We start from the raw sequence: 24428 nt of genomic DNA, 5'->3' as shown, positions 1-24428 counted from the left end.
TAAATGTATCTTTAACCAGTGGGGGCATTTTCCCCAAAGATAATTTATCTTCTCTATTAGCACAGCCAGATGATGCTCTTTGGTCATGTTCATTAGGCACCAAACGGAAGAAAACAGATTGAAATTGGGAGGGATTACCTGAACTTGTCCAATAAGACACACTTGTTTTGGTTTTCCGTTGCAAAACGTTTTGTTATGGTGTGCACTAATGAATACGACCCTTGTGTGTGTGTGTGTGTGTGTGTGTGGCCATCAACAATGCAGTAGTGTGGTGCTGCTGTGTCTTAATGCAACTCCACGTCCACCTCCTCCAGCATGTTCTCATTTCCTCAGCCCAAACTTCTCATCAGGCAGAAGTAGGCGATCCGAATCAGGATTTCACATCCACACTGCTGGGGCCTTGGCACGAACCAGCCGAGCCCAGAGGACAAACCTCTCTCAGGGAGCTACCGTTACAGTAAATGTGTGATGACATCATCACCAGGCACCTCCTTGTTAAAGACAGTAATTAGCCGTCTTTATCAGGAATGATCAGTCTCTCAAACAGCATGTTAGTATGAGAAAAGTAAGTTGCCTGGGAATAGTTAGATTAATCGGTTCTGGATGACAAACCACCTGTTAATTGGCACCAGATAGACAGACTACACAGTATGTTATTGGTTTTTGTTCAGGCTGAATCGCTCAATCTCACAGCCTTGAATCTCAAAGCCAAAAGCTACAGTACTGTCGGTCTGAATCTTCCCTGTTTTTCACCAGCTGTTGATTACCAAGGAACTGCCACAATAGTGCAATTAAAACCTCTATGATAGTCTAAGATAAGAGCTCTCCTTCAGTAGATGACGCTTTATGAAGATGTCTTTGAACGCAGATTGGGATACAGGCATCAGCTGTGATTCACCGGTCCCTTTTCAAGAAGAAAATGTCTATGACATGTTAGATGGATGGGTCCTAATGATGGTTAACTGTAACCATTGATATTTGTATCCCTTTCCTTGGCATATTAAGCCCTTTGTGCAGTCCTCAGTTTTGTCAGTTTTGTTAGGAAAATGACATTTCAACTTCCCCCTCCATGACCTTTAGTAGCACAGATAAGCCTCTGTTGTTGTCTAGACTCTGTGAATGTGATTGTGTCCAGACATCTGTCAGGTCTGCCATTTACATAATGTCTTTGACTGTCTGTCCCTCAACGTTAAGTACAGGTTGTGTACAGTGTCGAGAGTGAAAGGGCTCTTTGTTTTGACAAGTGTCGACTGTCTGTCGCTAATAGCAGTAATCACAGAGCTAGCGGCAGCAAGGTGGCTACAATTGCCCTGTCATATCCACCTCCTAGTTTGCCTGGGAAAGCTCTGTGGTAACTCCTCTCTAACATACCACTGACTCTACCTGTTCCACTCTCTACTGCTCCCCTACCTACACTAGTGCACTCCATCCTGCCCCCTTATCCATCCACATAACAGCCCTTCCATGTAGAAAGCAGCCTCTGCTCCAGCACCGGGCTAGCTAGCTGTAGTACAGTTGTGGAATGTGCACTATAATAATAATTTGGGGGGTGCTTGTATTTGTCCTGTTACACACAAGTGTGTAATGGAAATGTTTTTTTTGTTGCATATCCTAACTCCCCCTGAGACACCGGCAGGGAGTGAGGTTACGGCCAGAGTCACCATTGTACAGCGCCCCTGAGCAATTAGGGTTAAGTGCCTTGCTCAAGGGCACAGCAACAGGTTTCTTTTTCACCTTGTCGGCTCTGGTATTCGAACCAGCAATCTTTCGGTTATTGGCCCAACGCTCTTAACGTCGAGACTACCTGCCGCCCGTGGAGTGGCCAGTGCATTCTAATGGGAGACGTCATCTCTCCTCCACCTCTGAACTCCGTGTGGAAACTGGAGATGCAAGCAGCATTCATCAAGTGTTCATTAAACTTGCTCCACTGTTTGGTAACGTAACCCAAGCTGCTAATGAGCGCCGGCTGGATCATTTACTTCTCGGCAGGAAGAGGGGGCTCAGATAGCTCCGCGGGGCCTGGGCCCGTTCACAGACCTCCCCCTCCTCCCCTCATCCTTCCCCTGTACCACTTCACTGCCAAGGCTGCTGCTAAGTTTACCGTCTTGTAAACTGCCTGCCTGCCGAGGTAGAAGATAATGATGTTGTTTTTGCTTTGCCTCTCCCTACAATTATTTGAATAGCAGAGTGGTTTCCAATTATTATTTTTCTATATCTCCAGGCTAGGAGGAGATACAAACGTCTATTTGGATGGAGCAAGCACAAGGAACTCATTTTCATCCTTGGATACCTCTTGATGAGGACGCTTGTTAGTTAGTAGGACTGGTAGCCATTTTGGTTCCACATCCTCTCTGCCTTGTTCCTAGTTTCCTCTATTAAGTGGCTCATTTGTTGTTTAGACAATTTGTTGCAGGCCTTCCCGAGGTCAAACCCTTCATATATTTATGTTATGATTGAATTGAATAATGCTGCTCGGCTGTTCAGTCAATTACCATTGGAATAGTAATCGTTGAGGTTTTCAAAAACACCCACACATTTATACCATTATCGAAAGGCATCGGGGTGTATGACATGATGTAGCCTACTGTACCGTCACAATTATGGTGAAATGGAAATTGAGGGAGGAGGATTTAGCCTTGCAGTAATGGTATCTCTGCCTGCCAATATGGTAGCATAGAAAAATGTGGTGGTTTATATGGCTAAGTCTGACACTTGACCAGAGTTCCTATGTGTCAAGCTACCCAGGGAAGTGCTGATTTAGGATCAGTTTTGCCTTTCAGATCACAATGAATAAGATCACATAGACAAGGGGGACCTGATCCTAGATCAGCATTCCTACTCTGAGACGCTTGACACATACGGACTCTGATCTCCCATTCTTAGTCTGAAATGACTCATCATCAGAGGCCTAAACTGAGTAGCAGATCAGAGAAGAGAGACATCACAACAACTTTCATATCTATTAAGTCATTTAGCCTTTGTTTAGTTCAAATGCTGTATGAATGAATCATTTATTGTCCCATAGGGACATTTATTTGGCAACAATACAGGCATTCCTGGCATACATACAACACTTCTCAAAAATACCTCACTTAGGCCAGTGGTCATCAACCTTTTCTTAGTCAAGATCACTTTCTGAGTCAAAATGCAAGTCAAGATCTACCACTCAGATTTTTTTTTTTTTACATGACTTAAAAAACGTAAGCCTTTGCAACATTAACCTATTAAAAACAGTTCTGTAGCAATGAGGTTTGTGCAGTAGGCTATATGCCCAATACATTATCACTGCATATTGGCTATGCTTGAATTCCCTTGCCAATGTTGTTCTTCACAGACCATTTTAAAATTATATTTCAATACTTGAGGTATGATTACACCGGTAATAGATCCGTTGTTGTAGTACTTGTGAGGCACAGCTGAGTGAGCATGAATTGACATAATTTGCTTTTTTTATTTTACTGGACTGATGCATCTGATGGTCAGTCTCAGCGAAGGGTTAGTCTCTCACGTCCCTCTGCTATCCCTCACTACCTCCGCTGAGACTGACCGAAAATGGTGAAACTCGAGTCGCACTGCATTACTTCTGTCTCATGCACAAATTAATGTGCAGTAGCAGTTGGGTCTGGTCTACTTAGACTTTCATTGAACCCCAAAAATGGTAATAAACACAAATACAGTGAGTGGGGTGTCTTGTTTCCTCTTCCGTCTCTGCTTCTGGTGCACACATGTACTTTTGTGCCATGAATCTTGCCTGTGAGGCAGTGCGGATGCCAAAAGCACCTTAGAATTCAACCCAAAGTAAGAACTGCCATTGGAAATACATGGTCATATGCTAGGTTTCCATCCCATTTGCAACCGATTTTCATGCAAATATTTTAAAATCAGCCAAGCATCGATCGTCATGTCACCAGAATAAGATATTTATTGGAAAGGAGTATCAATCAAGCTCATCACGTGCACTTTCACCAGCCTGTGAAGTTCAACATAACTTATTTCATCTGTAGCCTAATAAACTGCATGGTTTCCCGAGTCGTAGTGGGAGGACTGCACAACATATCATTGCGTGACTCCAAGTTGACTTAGATATGATAGTTATCATATCAATATTTGCACATAAAGGTGTTTCCACCGCCATTTCTCGCCTAGTTCATTTTACAGACACAAAAATATCCCACCATGTCGAAAGAACAAACTGTCTGTCAGTATTTATAAAATTGTACCGGCATGTCCTGTTTCCATCAGCCTGGTCGTGACTTTTTTCATGCATCAGGTAATTCATCTGCATGAAATGGTTGGATGACAAGCTGGTAATAGAGGAGGATAATTATTCAGAAGGAAAAGTGACTTTTTCACAAAACAAAGGCATACAAAGACAAAACAAATGTTTTACAGATATTTTACAGAAATTATTATAAATGAGTGAAGGAAATGCAGATATTGATGAAAATGATTAAACATATTTTTGGTTGAAGTTTGATTGAACAGTATAAAGCAATCAGAAGAGAGAAAGCCCCATTAGAATGTATTTGTTGCCACCCTAGGGTAGTGTTGCATGGTATACCGAAACTTCTGTACTTTTTCAATACTAGAACATGAAAAACGATTTGGTATTAGAATTTGTGTTACTTTCTGTACTTCTGTCAAATGTGTCTCACGGATCAAGTCTATCTATCAGCGCAGCCAATGTCCCCCTATAGCGGGAAAGCACCGTGCCTGCTCCACTCAGCCTGCACTGGGAGTTTGGGCTGCATCATGTTAGCTCCCCACTCATGATGCACAGAAGTAAACACACTTGAATAATGCGACACGGCATGTCCATACAGGCTAGAACACTTTACAATGCAAGAAAATACCAGGAGCTTCCAGCCTTGTAGGCTAACTTTCCTTACTAGCTGACTTAGGCTATATCACAGGACATACTTCACAAGACATGGTTAGACAGACATATTGGTATACTGTCGATAGCCCTAGGTCCTACAGTGCATGACAGTCATGTATTAGGCTTGATACGATTTTAACAGGTAGCAGGACTATACGTAATTCAATATTGCAGTCTATTTACCACCTGTTTTATGGTTCTTTATTTCCGTCTCGTGGCTATTCGTGGAGTTTGTGTGATGGGTCACTCTGTGCCAAAGCCCTTTTACATGACAACACACAAAGTGTGTGTGTGTGTGTGTGCTCCATTAGAGCTTCATTTGTCCAACTGAAGGCCTCTCAAACCCATAGGATGAAAGTATGAGCATTCCTCGCATATAGAAGTAGAAAACATTAAAGCCAATATCAGTTTTTTTTGTCTTTAGACAACAGCCTCCCACCCCTGTGTAGCCAGGGGAGAGAATTGGTTTCAGCGATGAGTGCAAAGGGCCACTAATGGAGTTACCAATGGGATCAAGACCAAAAGGCGTCCAAAATGGCACCCTATTCCCTACCAAATGCACTACTTTGTACAGGGCCTATATAGGTATTAGGTAATGTAGGGTGCAATTTAGAATACAACCTGGCATTCCGAGACACTGAGGGGAGGATTTGATAAGAAATCTCCAGTTATGAACTCTGAAAGCTTGCTTTAGACAAGTGCTTAGAAAAGCACATTGCATCCATCTCTTGGAGACACAAAAACCCTGGGAAAATGTTTAGTCAGACAATGCAGACATACCAAGCGTTCAAAAAACAAGTACCTGGGTGTTCTTTTCTCTTGAGCTTCACTCCTATACTTATACTGAACAGAAATATAAACGCAACATGTAAAGTGTTGGTCCCATTTTTCATGAGCTGAAATAAAAGATCCCAGAAATATTTGAAATGCACAAAAATCTTATTTCTCTCAAATGTTGTGCACAAATTTGTTTACATCCCTGTTAGTGAGCATTTCTACTTTGCCAAGATAATCCATCCACCCGACAGGTGTAGCATATCAAGAAGCTGATTAATTACACAGGTGCACCTTGTGCTGGGGACAATAAAAGGCCACTCTAAAATGTGCAGTTTTGTCACACAACACAATGCCACAGATGTCTCAAAGTTTGAGGGAGTGTGCAGTTGGTATGCTGGCTGCAGGAATGTCCAACAGAGCTGTTGCCAGAGAATGTAATGTTCATTTCTCGACCATAAGCCGCCTCCAACATCATTTTAGAGAATTTGGCAGTACATCCAACCGGCCTCACAACCGCAGACCACATGTAACCACGCCAGCCCAGGACCTCCACATCCAGCTTCTTCACCTGAGGAGGGGGAGGGGGATGTTGAGGAGTATTTCTGTCTGTAATAAAGCACTTTTGTAGGGATAAACTCATTCTGATTAGCTGGGACCTGGCTCCCCAGTGGGTGGACCTGGCTCCCAGGTGGGTGGGCCTATGCCCTCCCAGGCCCACCCATGGCTGCGCCCCTGCCCAGTCATGTGAAATCCATAGATTAGGGCCTAATGAATTTATTTCAATTGACTGATTTCCTTCTATGAACTGTAACTCAGTAAAATCTTTGAAATTGTTGCATGTTGCGTTTATATTTATATTGATCTTTGGATTTATATAGAATTTCATCAGTCCAGATGTTACATTTTTTTACACGACACACCCTGACAAGGTTCAACAGGCACATGCTTTATAATAGCAATTACATTTAAGTAGGCACATTTATTGACATAATGGAATAGTGAAAAAACAAATCAACAACGTTCACCTTTGTTCTCGACTCCTCTGCTGTTAAAACAAAGCACTGTTCCATCTCTGGCTTCATAATGAGGAGGAGTGTTCCACTGCCTCTGCTGCCCCACAGTCCCAATGATTAGCTTTGATTTGTTGTCATAGGAATGATATAAGGCTGCTGTATCTCATACATACTTAATGTGCAGATTTGTTTTCATTACAGGTATTTGACTGGCTAATAAATGCCACAGCTGTCAGGATAGCCATGCAGCTGCATCATTACTGCCTAAAGTGTTGCGGCTCAGCGCGGTGACCCCAATTTCACAAAGCACACACAGCAGTACACAGCACATCAGTTGTCCCAGTTAGTCTCCGACTGGCTTGTAAATGATAACAGGTTGCCATTTCCATCAGCAACTTTGCCATTTCACTTCTGGTGGGTCACACTGTAGGCTATTTCATATCAATCTAATGTTATTTTTAATGGGAAGTGTTACACTGGTTAAGTAACTACTTCAGGGTTACAGTATAAGGAGCCTATCTAAGAGTGTGACTCTTCTATGCCAGAACTGAGGTGTGTGTCCCCGTGTCTTCAGTGTGTGTCAGTGTGTCGCTAAAGTGACTGAGCCGTCATTCCATGCCCAGAGGCCTGCCCACGGCCGAGCTTCCACAAACCTACAGAGACATGGAGACAGGAGAGCACAGAGAAGCCCTCTTTACAGGATCCTAATAAGAGCTAGGAGTTGTGGAGGTGACTGGTGAGTGGACTTCTCACCTCGGAGCCAGGTTGCGTCTCAAATGGCAATATATTGCCTATAGTGCACTACTTTTGGCCAGAGCTAGTACAGTACACTATATAGGAAATAGGGTGCCATTTGGGAAGCATACCCCTTGCTGTGCCAGCTCTGTGATGACTAAACTGCACAGCCTCAGGTAAAAGAGCCTGGCAACATTAACACTGTCAAGGCAGGTTCTGCCTGAGAGCACTGCTAGCTAGCGCCCATCTCTCTCTCTCTCTCTCTCAATTTCAATTCAATTTAAGGGCTTTATTGGCATGGGAAACGTATGTTAACATTCTCTCTCTCTCTCTCTCTCTCTCTCTCTCTCTCTCTCTCTCTCTCTCTCTCTCTCTCTCTCTCTCTCCTAAAATTGTTCATTCTCTCTCTCTCACTCTCTGTCTCTCCTATTCTCTCTCCCTCTCTCTCTCCCTCTCTCTCTACATCCCTGTACATCTCTCTCTTTCCATCTCTCTTTCTCTGTCTCCATCTTTCTTTCTCTCTCACTCCATCTCTCTCTCTCTCCCTCTCTCTCTCCATACCTCTGGTTCTCAGGGGACAGAGCCAGACCATTCAAAGGAAGGACAGATCTCTCCGTTGTTGATAACACTCAAAATCACTGCTTTCATGCTATTAAAAACACGAAAGCTGATGAAACGGACAAAACGTGCAGTTCATCATCAAAGCTTTTTTTGTGTGGCATGAGATATCTTGCTGTTTGATTCAAAATGCATTTTGCCCTTTGGGTGAGTCCATACTAGGGATGATGTCACCACCCTGTCTTGTTTCTGGACCTGTATGTTAAACAAAACATCAGGCTATTCTGTGAGTGGCCCAGTGTGTGTCCCAAATGGCACCCTATTCCCTATATAGTGCACTACTTTTGATCAGAGCCCTATATAAGTGCACTACTTTTGACCAGAACCCTATGGGTCCTTGATTCAGTGAGTAGCACAGCCTACATGTTTGTTTGATATGCTTCTTACTAAATGATCTTTCCAATGGCGCCATAACCATGATTCATGTCCATTTTCGTAAGGGCCGCAGGTCGCTCCTCCATCTTCCCGGGAACAGGGGTCATCTAATAAAAGCCCCTGTCACGTTAGTCTCAGAGGTCCATTGAAAGAGACACATTAATATGGCTTCTAGTATAGCTTGGACATAGACTGGCTAGAAGGACACTCCCATCAGTGTCAAATGTTCGTATATATTCTACAAACTGGCCTGCTTTACAGGTAGCATGTTTATCTCCCCTCTCCCTGGATGGACAGGCCCACCGTCAACAACACGCATTAGCGATTACACAGAAAGCAGCCTATGTCACATTGAAGGCAATTAAGCCCAGATAAGACTTCAGAGGCTATCAAATTTGCCATTGCCGTGAATGCAGTGAATGCCGGGGGTGGAGCTAGCTAGGACATCACCAATGAAAAGGGACCGGTAGGTAGTGCACCAGAGTATACAGGAAGGATGGAACGTTTGAGAGAGGATCTGCCTGGAGATAAAATGCTCTGCCCAAAGACTCCCCAGACAGACAGTGTGTAATGATGATTTACATTGCATCTGTGCTGCGATCCCCATCAGCCTCTAGCCCTGCTGCTGTTGACTGTCGACTGGTCCAGACCCCAGCTCCAGCTCCATCACAGGCTGCGTCCTAAATAGCACCCTATTCCCTTATAGTGCACTACTTTTGACCAGAGCCCAGTACACTATATAGGGAATAGAGTGACCTTTAGGTCTCAGCCACAGACAGGACAGAGGTAGTGATTGCTCCTCAGAAGCAAGTGGGTCTTTAGAGCTTTAAAGGAGCCACTGATGGAGCGGCCTGTCACGGCCCATTAATAAATGGCTCCTTGATGGATGCAGCTCGCAGCATCGCCCCAGCCCAAACCCTCCATTTGGCCTGATTGCTGCTGAGCCTGGTTCTGATGTGGGATCCAGCCAGGGCCCGTATTCACTATGCATCTCAGAGTCCTAATCTAGGATCCGTTTTTTCTTTGAAATTATAATAAATAAGAAGGTTGATCTAATCCTAGATCAGTCCTGTGTGGCTCAGTTGGTAGAGCGTGGCACACGCAACACCAAGGATTGTGGGTTCGATTCCCCACTGGGGCCACCCATATGAAAAATGGATGCACGCATGACTGTAAGTTGCTTGGGATAAAAGCGTCTGCTAAATGGCATATATTATATACACTGAGTGTACAAAACATTAAGATCACCTTCCTAATATTGAGTTGCATCCCCTCCACCCCCTCTGCCCTCAGAACAGCCTAAATTCATTGGGGCATGGACTACAAGGTGTCGAAAGCGTTCCACAAGGATGCTGACTCCAATGCTTTCCACAGTTGTGTCAAGTTGGCTGGGTGGTGGACCAGCAGCGTTGCAGTTCTTGACATATTCAAACCGGTGCACCTACTAACATTCCGCGTTAAAAGGCATTTAAATATTTTGTCTTGCCCATTCACCTTCTGAATGGCACACATACACAATCCATGTCTCAATTGTCTCAAGGCTTAAAAATCCTTCTTTAACCTGTCTCTCCTCCCCTTCATCTACACTGATTGAGGTGGATTTAACATGTGACATCAATAAGGGATCATAGCTTTCACCTTTATTCACCTGGTCATGGAAAGAGCAGATGTTCCTAATGTTTTGTACACTCAGTGTATATTACTTTGAGACAATGTGAATACGGTCCTTGGTCAGGTCTGGGAGGGCTACCTGGAAACAGTGGTGCTCCTCGCTGCAGTAAGTGACAGTAACTGGTAAATAATGTGGTAAAGAATGTGACATGCTTTGTACTGCCATTATACTGAAAAAATGCTAGAGGTTGCAGTAGCACCAGCAATTTACTCCGATTTGAGTCAATAGATCATTTTTGTCCTTTAATAATATGTGTTTATTGTATTCCAATCAGGTTTCATCAGTTAGTTTTCAACTCTGAAATCAATGTCACTCTTTACCAGGGCCTAAAATTAACGCCCGCCACCTGCCAAATGCGGGTAGATTTTGGCATTGGCGGGTAAAATGTATATTTCACCAGCGATGTTGGCGGGTGGTCACGGCTCCACAATGCTCGCATTTCACTCGCATTTGTGAATACAAATAGTCAAGGATGATCACATTTATAGTAAAATAAATGCTGCAGTAGCTGTTTTCAAAGTATTTCCGTCGTTTTGTTTCATAGCTGGTAAATGAATCTCACAAAGTCAAAGAACTACGAATCCTATATAGCCTATTCCAGCTCACGCTGCAACACTGCCTGGCTGGGGGCTGTGCGCATGTGAAGAGCTGAGTGAAAGATTCATTTTTAGAAGCGCTGCACACGGTCATAAAAGCTGGTCTAATTTACTTAAAATTAAAGTCTACTGAAGTGAGACTTTGTCCTTGTGTTTCTTGGCTATTTACATTGTTTTGTTCACAAGCTAGGTTGTTTTTCAGTTTGACTTTCAACTGCTAGGGAAGAGAAGACAACGCTTTTACTAGTCAGACTCAATCTCACAGGCACAAACATGACCTGAGTCGCACTACCACGGTAACCTCCCGCCCTTAAAGGGGCAGGTGAAAACTCAGGTCACAAAAAGGCTCAGGTCACAAAATGTTTTATTAAACAATATATAACAATATACAGTGGGGGAAAAAAGTATTTAGTCAGCCACCAATTGTGCAAGTTCTCCCACTTAAAAAGATGAGAGAGGCCTGTAATTTTCATCATAGGTACACGTCAACTATGACAGACAAATTGAGAAAAAGAAATCCAGAAAATCACATTGTAGGATTTTTTATGAATTTATTTGCAGATTATGGTGGAAAATAAGTATTTGGTCACCTACAAACAAGCAAGATTTCTGGCTCTCACAGACCTGTAACTTCTTCTTTAAGAGGCTCCTCTGTCCTCCACTCGTTACCTGTATTAATGGCACCTGTTTGAACTTGTTATCAGTATAAAAGACACCTGTCCACAACCTCAAACAGTCACACTCCAAACTCCACTATGGCCAAGACCAAAGAGCTGTCAAAGGACACCAGAAACAAAATTGTAGACCTGCACCAGGCTGGGAAGACTGAATCTGCAATAGGTAAGCAGCTTGGTTTGAAGAAATCAACTGTGGGAGCAATTATTAGGAAATGGAAGACATACAAGACCACTGATAATCTCCCTCTATCTGGGGCTCCACGCAAGATCTCACCCGTGGGGTCAAAATGATCACAAGAACGGTGAGCAAAAATCCCAGAACCACACGGGGGGACCTAGTGAATGACCTGCAGAGAGCTGGGACCAAAGTAACAAAGCCTACCATCAGTAACACACTACGCCGCCAGGGACTCAAATCCTGCAGTGCCAGACATGTCCCCCTGCTTAAGCCAGTACATGTCCAGGCCCGTCTGAAGTTTGCTAGAGTGCATTTGGATGATCCAGAAGCTGATTGGGAGAATGTCATATGGTCAGATGAAACCAAATTAGAACTTTTTGGTAAAAACTCAACTCGTCGTGTTTGGAGGACAAAGAATGCTGAGTTGCATCCAAAGAACACCATACCTACTGTGAAGCATGGGGGTGGAAACATCATGCTTTGGGGCTGTTTTTCTGCAAAGGGACCAGGACGACTGATCCGTGTAAAGGAAAGAATGAATGGGGCCATGTATCGTGAGATTTTGAGTGAAAACCTCCTTCCATCAGCAAGGGCATTGAAGATGAAACGTGGCTGGGTCTTTCAGCATGACAATGATCCCAAACACACCGCCCGGGCAACGAAGGAGTGGCTTCGTATGAAGCATTTCAAGGTCCTGGAGTGGCCTAGCCAGTCTCCAGATCTCAACCCCATAGAGAATCTTTGGAGGGAGTTGAAAGTCCGTGTTGCCCAGCGACAGCCCCAAAACATCACTGCTCTAGAGGAGATCTGCATGGAGGAATGGGCCAAAATACCAGCAACAGTGTGTGAAAACCTTGTGAAGACTTACAGAAAACGTTTGACCTGTGTCATTGCCAACAAAGGGTATATAACAAAGTATTGAGAAACTTTTGTTATTGACCAAATACTTATTTTCCACCATAATTTGCAAATAAATTCATAAAAAATCCTACAATGTGATTTTCTGGATTTTCTTTCTCATTTTGTCTGTCGTAGTTGACGTGTACCTATGATGAAAATTACAGGCCTCTCTCATCAATTTTTTAAGTGGGAGAACTTCCACAATTGGTGGCTGACTAAATACTTTTTCTCCCCACTGTACACATTAGTTACTTCTTACTAGTAATACATTTGTTTTAGAAACATTACAAAGCATGCTCATCCGTTTGTTTGTGTTTTGTTGGCAAATGTTTTTAATTTGGCTGGTAAAAAATCTGGGTGGCTGGTATATTTTTTAATCTACCTGCCACAGTGGCTGGTGAACCAAAAAGTTAATTTTATGCCCTGCTCTTACCCATTCCTATCTGCAAACAGTTTGAAAATCCTTTTTTTTTCTGGATCAAAATGGGGCTTAGGTGGTGGGTGTGGCGGGGGGGCGTGGCAATGGGCGTAGCCAATGTTTTAGAGGCCCTTCTGTTGGCCGCAGTGACAAAATGTAGCTGTTTAAAACAAATTTCCTGCAATTCTACACATTTTGCCAATTGGCGGAGACACCTTTTTTATATATATATATATTTGTTTTACTGTTTGGACATAGGCGGCCTGAAAAAACACTTAGGTGGCCTGCCCAATACTTTTCTATGCAGAAAAAACCCTGCAAATGTTACATTCAAATCATAATATAAAAACATTCCAGCTGTTGAGTTGGGGTGAATTATATTAATGTCAATGCAGCGGCTTATAGACAGAAGTATTCATAGGAAAACAAATGAGAGTCAGTGATTCACAGGCCCATTATTTATAACAGAACATTGTGCACTGCATTAAATGTTTAATGTAGGCTGCTGGGGCAATGAAAGGGCACCTGTTAACAGCCTGTGCAGACATTGCAGATGTAACAGATGTCTCCTGGCTGGCTAGTGCTCTGTAGCTGTCTGGCTGGTACTGCTGCACACTGAACAGAACAGAGCTTCATTACAGTATAGTATGAACCAGGAACCAGTCATATGGGCCCTGGTCAAAAGTAGTGCACTATATAGGGAATAGAGTACCATTTGGAACATATCCTTACACTTACATCTCTCCTTGCCCGGCAGTAACATGACCAAAGTGTAGGCTAGCCTACTAAAGGGGTGTGGGGATGGTGTGTAAAGGACGTCACGCTGCTTGCTTAGTGAGTACCACTTCCTCCCGATTCGGCACATACCTGGCGTGTACTCGGGACCTCTGCCTTGCTAGCATACGTGACCGCCCTCCTGAAGCGTCTTACCAGTCAGCGCCACGTGAAAAGCTAACTGTTCGCTGGCGTAAGTAGGGACACTTCAGGCTGAGGAGTAAGTTTCACACATCCCCATGTGCTACAGGTTCACTCCTTAGTATGCAAATATATTGCAGACTTTGGAGAAGAGAGAAGTCAGCCAAGCAGTGTTTGTGTGAAAGGAGTGAAATGAAAATTATATAAAGTGAGGGCAAAAGAGGGGAGAGGGGGTGGAGGAGGAGGAGAGAGGGAGCGTGAGTGCGTTGGTGGAGGGGGTCTCCTTGGTTAATAATGAGTAATGAGATATTCCATAATTTCTCTCCTTCCCTCCCCCTCTCTTGACTCTGTCCCCCTCTCCCTCTCTCCATTTCACCACATTTATTTCTCAACCAGGTTGGAACCATAGAACTAGAATGATCATTCTATTTCTATGATTAGAACATCCTCCCTCTCAACCAATATGGTGTAGCATTTCTGCCCACAGTATGATGGTATTACAACCTTTGCAAGGGAATGTCTTGGAATTAGAGAAATAAGCATGTTCATGGTGACAGAGTGGTTTCTGCTGGGGGTCAGAAGTTGCCTCTGGTTTTGAGTTTAGCATTAAATCAAATCAGCATAGATTGCATCCGTTACCAAATTTCATATATTAATAAAATGGTTAGACTGTAATTGCTTCTGCTGCCACCACAGTAGTAAATAATATTGTGTGTGTGTTTGTGTGCCTTTGTGTGTTCGTTCATGTATTTGTGTATGGTGGCATTAGTTTTGACTTCATTACATCTTGGCAGTACGTTATGTGGCTGGATGGGTTTGTATTTAATCAGATGGACTGCCAGCATTATTAATAACTTTGGAAGAGAGAGAGGGGGGAGGAGAGGTGCTGACAGAATGCAGGATAATAACTTACTGTAGTCTAGGCCTCACACTGCCCTTAGGGGGATAGCCCCTCATATATGGAGCCATATTCCCCTGGCTCCTCATTTACATTTTGATGCTGGGGTAATGTACATACAGAATACCAGCAGCATCCCCCAGTTGAGGAAGTAGGGTGTGATGCGTGATTTGAAGGAGTCAGGCGCAGGAGGGTAAATCACAGTATACAGAGTTTATTCCGTAATCCAGCGTAACCAGTCCAGTGCGCAAAACAGGCGCACTGGAACAAACATGCACATGGGGAAAATACCCCAGCAATACAAAATACTGAGCTCAACCGAGCTACTAATCCTCACAACGAACAATCACCCACAAGGACAAGGGGGCAGAGGGAACACTTAAACACATACTAATGAGGGGAATATGAACCAGGTGTGTGTAATTGACAAGACAAGACAAATGGAATGATGAGATATGGAGCGGCAGTGGCTAGAAGGCCGGTGACGACGAACGCCGAAGCCTGCCCGAACAAGGAGGGGAGGCAGCTTCGGAGGAAGTCGTGACATAGGGCCATATAAAATCTGCATTGCGGAGAACGCAGACAGATTCAGGTAATCTAGACATTAAAGCGGAATTCACCTATATTAAAAAAGTTATTGAACTTTGTAGGAAATCAACTTAATGTATTGAACTTATTAGAAAAGGCATTAATTTGCACAAGTTAATCATAAGACATTAACAAAATGCATCAGTGATTCATATTTTCCTGCAACATTCTGAAACGGCACAGGAATGCCCGTCTGTCTGTGTGTGTGTTTGTGTGTGCATGCGTGTTAATGTGGTTTCCTGATGTGGTTTAAGCGTTGTTGTTGACTTAGAACGTCCAGTTTGGTTGTTTTTCTATTAAAAAAGTGTGATTTTGAGAGCAAAAAACCTGAAAAAAATGGAGAAAAAATGAAACCTGGAAAAACAAAAGGGAGTGCAATTTGGGGTAAAACTAAACGGAATCAGGCCAAAGTTTAAACAGATTTTATAGATCCCGAAGGATGTATCAGTTTGCAGTGTACTTGTAAGTCAGTGCTTTTTCAGCTCATGTTTTATTGACAATGAAAAGCAATATGTGCATTATTTGAAACATCACAAGTACACATGGTAGGCTACAGGTGTAGGATCTTAATTTGATCAACCAGCACAGCAGGAAATGCAAAATTATTCAAGGTTTAAAAAGGTTTCTAAAGTTTGTAATTTTCACTTTCAAATGTCAGACTTGATTTGCCCTAACTGAAAATGTATCAACCCCTATAAAAATGTCAATTAATTATAATCCACACAATAACTCACATTTCCTGTTGCTGCAGGATTATTTTCCTGCTGTGAGAAACTGGTCGAATTAAGATCCTATATCTGTACATGTAAGAGGATATAGGACAGTAGCATCCAACGCTTGTCAATTTGAAATTTGGCCCCAGAAATATAAAATGTTATCCACCCAACACAAGCAGTAGCAAGGGGTTGAGACAACTACAGAACTTAGAAGCGGAAGCCTTTTCTATTTGGTTCTTCATTGATATTCGGAGGCTATGTGAGTGAGGGCTGTAAACAATGAGCAGCAGCACCAAGCAGAATGGCACCCTGGACGTGTTGCAGAGAGACAGGCACAGTCACAGCATTCCTAATGAGGCAGGCTGAACCTGCGCAGCCTGCAGACCTCGCAGAGTACTGCCTCTGTAGTGCACTGAGCTGTACTCCGCTGGCTGTATCCACCTCTGTGTCAGTGTGTGTGTGCATCTCTGCCTGCCTGCGTGACCCCAGCAGCTGTGTCTGTGTGTGTGTGTGTGTGTGTGTGTGTGAGTGTGTCTCTGTGGGTGTGTGTGGGTGTGGTTGTATGTGCATGCGTAGAGCACGGCAGCAGCAGGGGCTCAGCCAGTCACTCGCCCTGGGTTGGCCTGCATTTGAATATTAACATGATTCATTTCTCATCTCTCACACAGCGGAGCTGCAAGCTGAAAAAGAGCCAAGCTCCTCCTCCTCCCCTGCCACTCAGGAGCTGATGACAAGGCTGGGCTTCTTACTGGGAGAAGGGATCCCGGGCACGGCTCGCATACCTATGGAAGACAAGAATGAAAAGAAGGTATTTCATATCCTCCCGGCAGCTGCTTCAGCGGCCGCACAACACCAGAGATAGAGAGATAGAAGGAGGGAGGGGAGGGGAGAGTGTGTGAAAAGAAGGGAAAGAAGAAAGGATGCTTTTTTGGTGCAGCTTGCGCTTGTCTTTGCCCTGGTTCTTTGGACTTGGATTAAAGTCACACTACTACGGCGGGAATGATTCTAATTGCAGCAAATAAGGGTAACTCTGAACTCAACATGTTCTCAGATATGTTTTGTGTGCACAAAGTGAATGTTTGGTAAAGTAAACTACTATAGTGTTTTGGTATGAGCCTGAGGTATCCAGTGTGATGGTCTTAGGGAAACTTGAGTGGCTCTTGCAGGGGCGCTTGAGTATGTAACACGAGTGTATGAGCTTACGTCCAGAAATAGAGTTATGTCAAGTCTTCGGCTCAGTTTGTTTGGCTCTGCTAATTAGTCTGAGGCTCAGCGTAAGAGCAGAGCACTCCTTTGATTTCCATCTACACGCATGATGCTTCTTTAGCACATTTTGGGCCAGAATCAGTCATTTAAGTCACTTTAAGCTTATATTCCATGAACCATCTTCATTCGTCGAGATGTGAAGGTGAGAAACCCAAGAAATTAGGGCAACAATGGGTTTGGGATGTTTTTTGTCCAGCAGCAGCCTTGAAGGATGTTCTTCTCTGTGCTTCAGAGAGAAACACTTGGAGGCATTGATCGTCTGTTAACTATTCTCTCTCCCATTGACTTCTACACAGCTGTTTTACTATCTGAGTTTAAACGCATCATCTGTTTAATTCTGCCCTAGAGTAAATGCCATTAAGCTATTATGTTATCAGCGTGGTATGTTGGGTGGTGTAGGTTGCCTTTTCTCCACATTACATGGGTCGTATTCATTAGGCAACAAACGGAAGAAAACAGACTGAAACAGGGAGGAATACCCGGACTTGTCCAATAAGAGACGCTCATTTTTTTTTCCCCGTTGCAAGTTTTTTCTGTTGTGTGCCCTTATGAATATGGCTATGATCAGAATTTAACTAGCGTTGTTCTCCAGAGTGCTACGTTGTGATGTAGATGGGAAACGATGAGGAAGAGTTAGTCCTTTGGTGAGGAACTGTTGGCAGGCTGCGGGACTTTGTCCCAAATGGCACCCTATTCCCTATATAGTTCACTACCTTTGACCAGGGCCCATAGCCCAAAAGTAGTGCACTAAAAAGGGAATAGGTTGCCATTTGGGACGTAGACTGGGGATCTCGCCTGGGAGGAGGTACAGTGCCTTGCAAAAGTATTCATCCCCCTTGGCGTTTTTCCTATTTTGTTGTATTACAACCTGTCATTTAAATTGATTTTTATTTGGATGTCATGTAATGGACATACACAAAATAGTCCAAATTGGTGAAGTGAAATGAAGAAAATAACTTGTAAAAAAAAAATCTACAAAATAAATAACGGAAAAGTGGTGCGTATTCACCCCCTTTGCTATGAAGCCCCTAAATAAGATCTGGTGCAACCAATTACCTTCAGAAGTCACATAATTAGTTAAATAAAGTCCACCTGTGTGCAATCTAAGTGTCACATGATCTGTCACATGATCTCAGTATATATACACCTGTTCTGAAAGGCCCCAGAGTCTGCAACACCACTAAGCAAGGGGCACCACCAAGCAAGCGGCACCATGAAGACCAAGGAGCTCTCCAAACAGGTCAGGGACACATTTGTGGAGAAGTACAGATCAGGGTTGGGTTATAAAAAAATATCAGAAACTTTGAACATCCCACGGAGCACCATTAAATCCATTATTAAAAAACGGAAAGAATATGGCACCACAACAAACCTGCCAAGAGAGGGCCGCCCACCAAAACTCACAGACCAGCCAAGGAGGGCATTAATCAGAGAGGCAACAAAGAGACCAAAGATAACCCTGAAGGAGCTGCAAAGCTCCACAGCGGCGATTGGAGTATCTGTCCATAGAACCACTTTAAGCCATACACTCCACAGAGCTGGGCTTTACAGAAGAGTGGCCAGAAAAAAGCCATTGCTTAAAGAAAAAAATAAGCAAACACATTTGGTGTTTGCCAAAAGGCATGTGGGAGACTCCCCAAACATATGGAAGAAGGTACTCTGGTCAGATGAGACTAAAATTGAGCTTTTTGGCCATCAAGGAAAACGCTATGTCTGGCGCAAACCCAACACCTCTCATCACCCCGAGGACACCATCCCCACAGTGAAGCATGGTGGTGGCAGCATCATGCAGTGGGGATGTTTTTCATCGGCAGGGACTGGGAAACTGGTCAGAATGGAAGGAATGATGGATGGCGCTAAATACAGGGAAATTCTTGAGGGAAACCTGTTTCAGTCTTCCAGAGATTTGACTGGGATGGAGGTTCACCTTCCAGCAGGACAATAACCCTAATCATACTGCTAAAGCAACACTTGAGTGGTTTAAGGGGAAACATTTAAATGTCTTGGAATGGCCTAGTCAAAGCCCAGACCTCAATCCAATTGAGAATCTGTGGTATGACTTAAAGATTGCTGTACACCAGCGGAACCCATCCAACTTGAAGGAGCTGGAGCAGTTTTGCCTTGAAGAATGGGCAAAAATCCCAGTGGCTAGATGTGCCAAGCTTACAGAGACATACCCCAAGAGACTTGCAGCTGTAATTGCTGCAAAAGGTGGCTCTACAAAGTATTGACTTTGGTGGGGTGAATAGTTATGCATGCTCAAGTTTTCTGTTTTTTTGTCTAATTTCTTGTTTGTTTCACAATAAAAAATATTTTGCATCTTCAAAGTGGTAGGCATGTTGTGTAAATGTAAATCAAATGATACAACCCCCCCAAAAATCCTGTTTAATTCCAGGTTATAAGGCAACAAAATAGGAAAAATGCCAAGGGGGGTGAATACTTTCGCAAGCCACTGTATGTAGCACACCGCTAGCCGCTAACGCTAACCCCAGCCTGACTTATATACACTACCGTTCAAAAGTTTGGGGTCACTTAGAAATGTCCTTGTTTTCGAAAGAAAAGCAATTTTTTTGTCCATTAAAATAACATCAGATTGATCAGAAATACAGTGTAGACATTGTTAATGTTGTAAATGGCTATTGTAGCTGGAAACAGCTGATATTTTATGGAATATCTACATAGCAAGTTGCAAAAAAAAAGCCATATCTCAGACTGCCCATCTTAATATTTTCTTTTTATTGGCCAGTCTGAGATATGGCTTTTTCTTTGCAACTCTGCCTAGAAGGTCAGCATCCCGGAGCCGCCTCTTCACTGTTGACGTTGAGACTGGTGTTTTGTGGGTACTATTTAATGAAGCTGCCAGTTGAGGACCTGTGAGGCGTCTGTTTCTCAAACGAGACACTCTAATGTATTTGTCCTCTTGCTCAGTTGTGCACCGGGGCCTCCCACTCCTCTTTCTATTCTGGTTTGAGCCAGTTTGCGCTGTTCTGTGAAGGGAGTAGTACACAGCGTTGTACGAGATCTTCAGTTTCTTGGCAATTTCTCGCATGGAATAGCCTTTATTTCTCAGAACAAGAATAGACTGACGAGTTTCAGGAGAAAGTTATTTGTTTCTGGCCATTTTGAGCCTGTAATCGAACCCACAATTGCTGATGCTCCAGATACTCAACTAGTCTCAAGAAGGCCAGTTTTATTGCTTCTTTAATCAGCACAACAGTTTTCAGCTGTGCTAACATAATTGCAAAAGGGTTTTCTAATGATCAATTAGCCTTTTAAAATGATAAACTTGGATTAGCAAACACAACGTGCCATTGGAACACAGGACTGATGGTTGCTGATAATGGGCCTCTGTACGCCTATGTAGATATTCCATAAAAAATCAGCCATTTCCAGCTATAATAGCCATTTACAACATTAACAATGTCTACACTGTATTTCTGATCAATTTTATGTTATTTTAATATACTTTTTTTTTCTTTAGAATACAAGGACATTTCTAAGTGACCCCAAACTTTTGAACGGTAGTGTACATACTAGATGGTGGAGAGAGAGAAAGGCAGCCGAGAGGAGAATATAGGGGACAAACCTAGAGTTTGGAGTTATGGCATTAGCACTTGAGTACCAGGAAGAGCATGGTGATCAATCATGGGCTGAGCTCTTCTGGTTGCAAGTTGGCATTCAGTTGTTCATGGCTCAAGTCTTGTCTGAAAGTGCTGATGTAGGATCAGTTTAGCCTTTTAGATCATAATGAATCAGATTATTTTGGACAGGAGGGACCTGATCCTTGATCAGCACTCCTACTCTGAGATACGAGTTCTGGTCTCGTTTTAGACCTGAGTTTGCTGTTTTGAAAGCCTCGCTTTGTTTACCGAGCAAGCTCATGCCCTCACCTTGTGTGTCATGCTCACATGTGAACCGCTTATTTATTTGTCCAGGAATTTCCATTGCTTGCACATGATTCGGGTTATTTGCTTTGGTAAAAAGAAATCGACTTGGCTCATATTTTCCGGTCTGCTCCCATATAAGGAGAAAAGCTCTTTATTCCCAAATGAAAAATATGAACATGTTTTTATTGTTAATGTCACGTTGCTGAGGATTGGTGTGGTGTAGAATCAGGCGCAGGAAGCAGAGGATAAGTCCAACAAGACTTTACTAGAGCACACAAAAATAATCCAAACAGCCCGGAGGCAATAGGACGCACACAGGCGTAAATAAGCGAGCGCACACACAGGTGCGAAAATACTCTCCTAAACACAAGGAGGAAGCTATGAAAATAGCGTACCGACACGGGTAGCGCAACAACACGACACGAACAATTACACACAACACTAAACTAACAACAAGGAAACTAAATAGGGTGCTAAATGAGACATAACACAAAACAGGTGTGACTAACAGACAAAACCAATCAAACAAGAAACATAGAGCGGTGGCAGCTAGTACTCCGGAGACGACGACCGGCGAAACCCCGCCCGAACAAGGAGGAGGAGCCGCCTCGGCCGAAACCGTGACAGTACCCCCTTGACGCGCGGCTCCAGCCGCGCGCGCCTCCGGCCTCGGGGACGACCAGGAGGACGCGGAGCAGGGTGCGTAGGATGACCACGATGGAATTCGGTCATCAGGGACGGATCCAGAATGTCCCTCCTCGGCACCCAGCACCGCTCCTCCGGACCGTACTCCCTCCCACTCCACGAGATATTGGAGACCCCCATCCGGCGTCTCGAATCCAGGATGGTCCGAACAGTGTACGCCGGAGCCCCCTCGATGTCCAACGGGGCGGAGGAGTCTCCTCAATCTCAAAGTCCTGGAGTGGACCAGCTACCACCGGCCTGAGGAGAGACACATGGAACGAGGGGTTAATATTCTTGTAATCAATAGGTAGTTCTAACCTGTAACACACCTCGTTCAATCTCCTCAGGACTTTAAAAGGCCCCACAAACCGCCGACCCAGCTTCCGGCAGGGCAGGCGGAGGGGCAGGTTTCTGGTTGAGAGCCAGACTCGATCTCCAGGTGCGTACACTGGCCCCTCACTGCGGTGTAGGTCGGCGCTCGTCTTCTGTCGACGTATGGCACGCTGCAGATGGACGTGTGCAGCGTTCCACGTCTCCTCCGAGCGCCGCACCCACTCATCCACAGCGGGGGCCTCGATCTGGCTCTCATGCCACGGTGCCAGAACCGGCTGGTACCCTAACACACACTGGAAAGGGGTTAGTCTCGTGGAGGAGTGGCGGAGAGAGTTCTGTGCCATCTCGGCCCAGGGCACATATCTCGCCCACTCCTCCGGCCGGCCCTGACAATATGACCTCAGAAACCTACCCACATCCTGGTTGACTCGTTCGACCTGCCCATTACTCTCCGGGTGGTAACCCGAGGTAAGGCTCACCGAGACCCCCAAACGTTCCATAAATGCTCTCCAGACTCTGGAGGTAAACTGGGGGCCTCGATCGGACACTATATCCTCGGGCACCCCGTAATGCCGGAAGACGTGAGTAAATAGAGCCTCAGCGGTCTGTAGGGCAGTAGGAAGACCCGGCATGGGAAGGAGACGACAGGCCTTCGAGAACCGATCCACAACGACCAGGATGGTGGTATTCCCCTGTGAGGAGGGAAGATCGGTAACAAAATCCACCGAGAGGTGAGACCAGGGTCGTTGTGGAACGGGCAGGGGCTGTAATTTACCCCTGGGCAAGTGTCTGGGCGCCTTACACTGGGCACACACTGAGCAGGAGGAGACATAAACCCTCACATCCCTGGCTAACGTTGGCCACCAGTACTTCGTACTAAGGCAGTGCACTGTCCGGCCAATACCTGGATGTCCAGAGGAGGGGGACGTGTGAGCCCAATAAATCAGCCGATCCCCGGACCTCGAGCGGGACGTACGCCCGACCCACCGGACACTGTGGAGGACTAGGGTCGGTGCGTAACGCCCGCTTCGATCTCCGCATCGACCTCCCACACCACCGGTGCCACCAGACAAGACTCCGGTAGTATGGGAATGGACTCCACGCACCTCTCCTCCGTGTCATACCGACGGGACAGAGCATCTGCCTTCCCGTTCTGGGACCCAGGGATGTAAGTGATCTTGAACACAAACCGGGCGAGAAACATAGTCCATCGAGCCTGGCGAGGATTCAGTCTCCTAGCTGCCCGAATGTATTCCAGGTTACGATGGTCGGTCAGAATGAGGAAAGGGTGCTGAGCCCCCTCAAGCCAATGCCTCCACACCTTTAGGGCCTGTACTACGGCTAACAGCTCCCTGTCCCCTACGTCATAATTCCGCTCCGCCGGACTGAGCTTCTTAGAATAAAAAGCACAGGGGCGGAGCTTAGGTGGTGTACCGGATCGTTGAGAAAGAACTGCCCCGATACCGGCCTCAGACGCGTCCACCTCAACTTGGAAGGGTAAAGTGGGATCCGGGTGCGCCAACACCGGAGCCGAGGTAAACAGGTCCTTCAGTCTCCCAAAGGCCCTGTCCGCCTCAGCCGACCACTGCAAGCGCACCGGACCCCCCTTCAGAAGAGACGTTATGGGAGCTGCCACCTGTCCAAAACCCCCGGATAAACCTCCGGTAGTAATTCGCAAAACCCAAGAACCGCTGCACCTCTTTAACCGTAGTTGGGGTTTGCCAATTACGCACGGGCGGACACTCGGTCCACCTCCATTCTCACCCCTGACGCAGACAACTGGTAACCCAAAAAGGAAACTGACTCCTGAAAGAACAGACATTTCTCAGCTTTGACATACAGGTCATGCTCCAACAGTCTCCTCAATACCCTGCGCACCAGGGCTACATGCTCGGCCCGAGTAGAACTGTACACAAGAATATCATCTATGTACACCACTACTCCCTGCGCCTGCATGTCCTGGAAAATTTCATCTACAAACGATTGGAAGACTGATGGAGCATTCATTAACCCATATGGCATGACGAGATACTCGTAATGGCCGGAGGTAGTACTAAATGCTGTCTTCCACTCATCGCCCTCCCTAATGCGCACCAAGTTATATGCGCTCCTGAGGTCCAATTTTGTGAAGAACCGTGCCCCGTGTAATGACTCCGTCATGGTCCCAATCAGCGGGAGTGGATAACTATATTTCACAGTCACCTGATTGAGACCGCGGTAATCAATACACGGACGCAAACCTCCATCCTTTTTCTTCACAAAAAAGAAGCTCGAGGACGCGGGAGAAGTGGAGGGCCGTATGT

At 44.9% G+C, this 24428-nt stretch overlaps 1 protein-coding gene across 5 annotated transcripts in view; it reads left to right on the top strand.

Annotated features, from left to right (window-relative positions):
* Positions 1-24428, top strand: part of tanc1b (tetratricopeptide repeat, ankyrin repeat and coiled-coil containing 1b) — a 194654-nt gene that overhangs the window by 95696 nt on the left and 74530 nt on the right. For all 5 annotated transcript variants that reach the window (XR_006657757.1, XM_045210453.1, XM_045210455.1 and 2 more), the window contains exon 5: positions 16624-16763. Coding sequence is in view for 4 of the 5 variants with exons in the window: in XM_045210453.1 (XP_045066388.1) it covers positions 16624-16763 (140 nt within the window). In the remaining variant the exon portion in view is untranslated. The remainder of the gene's footprint in view (positions 1-16623; positions 16764-24428) is intronic.

The sequence above is a fragment of the Coregonus clupeaformis genome, chromosome 4 (genome assembly GCF_020615455.1).
Source record: "Coregonus clupeaformis isolate EN_2021a chromosome 4, ASM2061545v1, whole genome shotgun sequence".
NCBI classification, from domain to species: Eukaryota; Metazoa; Chordata; class Actinopteri; order Salmoniformes; family Salmonidae; genus Coregonus; species Coregonus clupeaformis.
The sequence above is the reverse complement of the archived record's forward strand: the minus strand, read 5'-3'. Positions and strand labels throughout refer to the sequence as shown.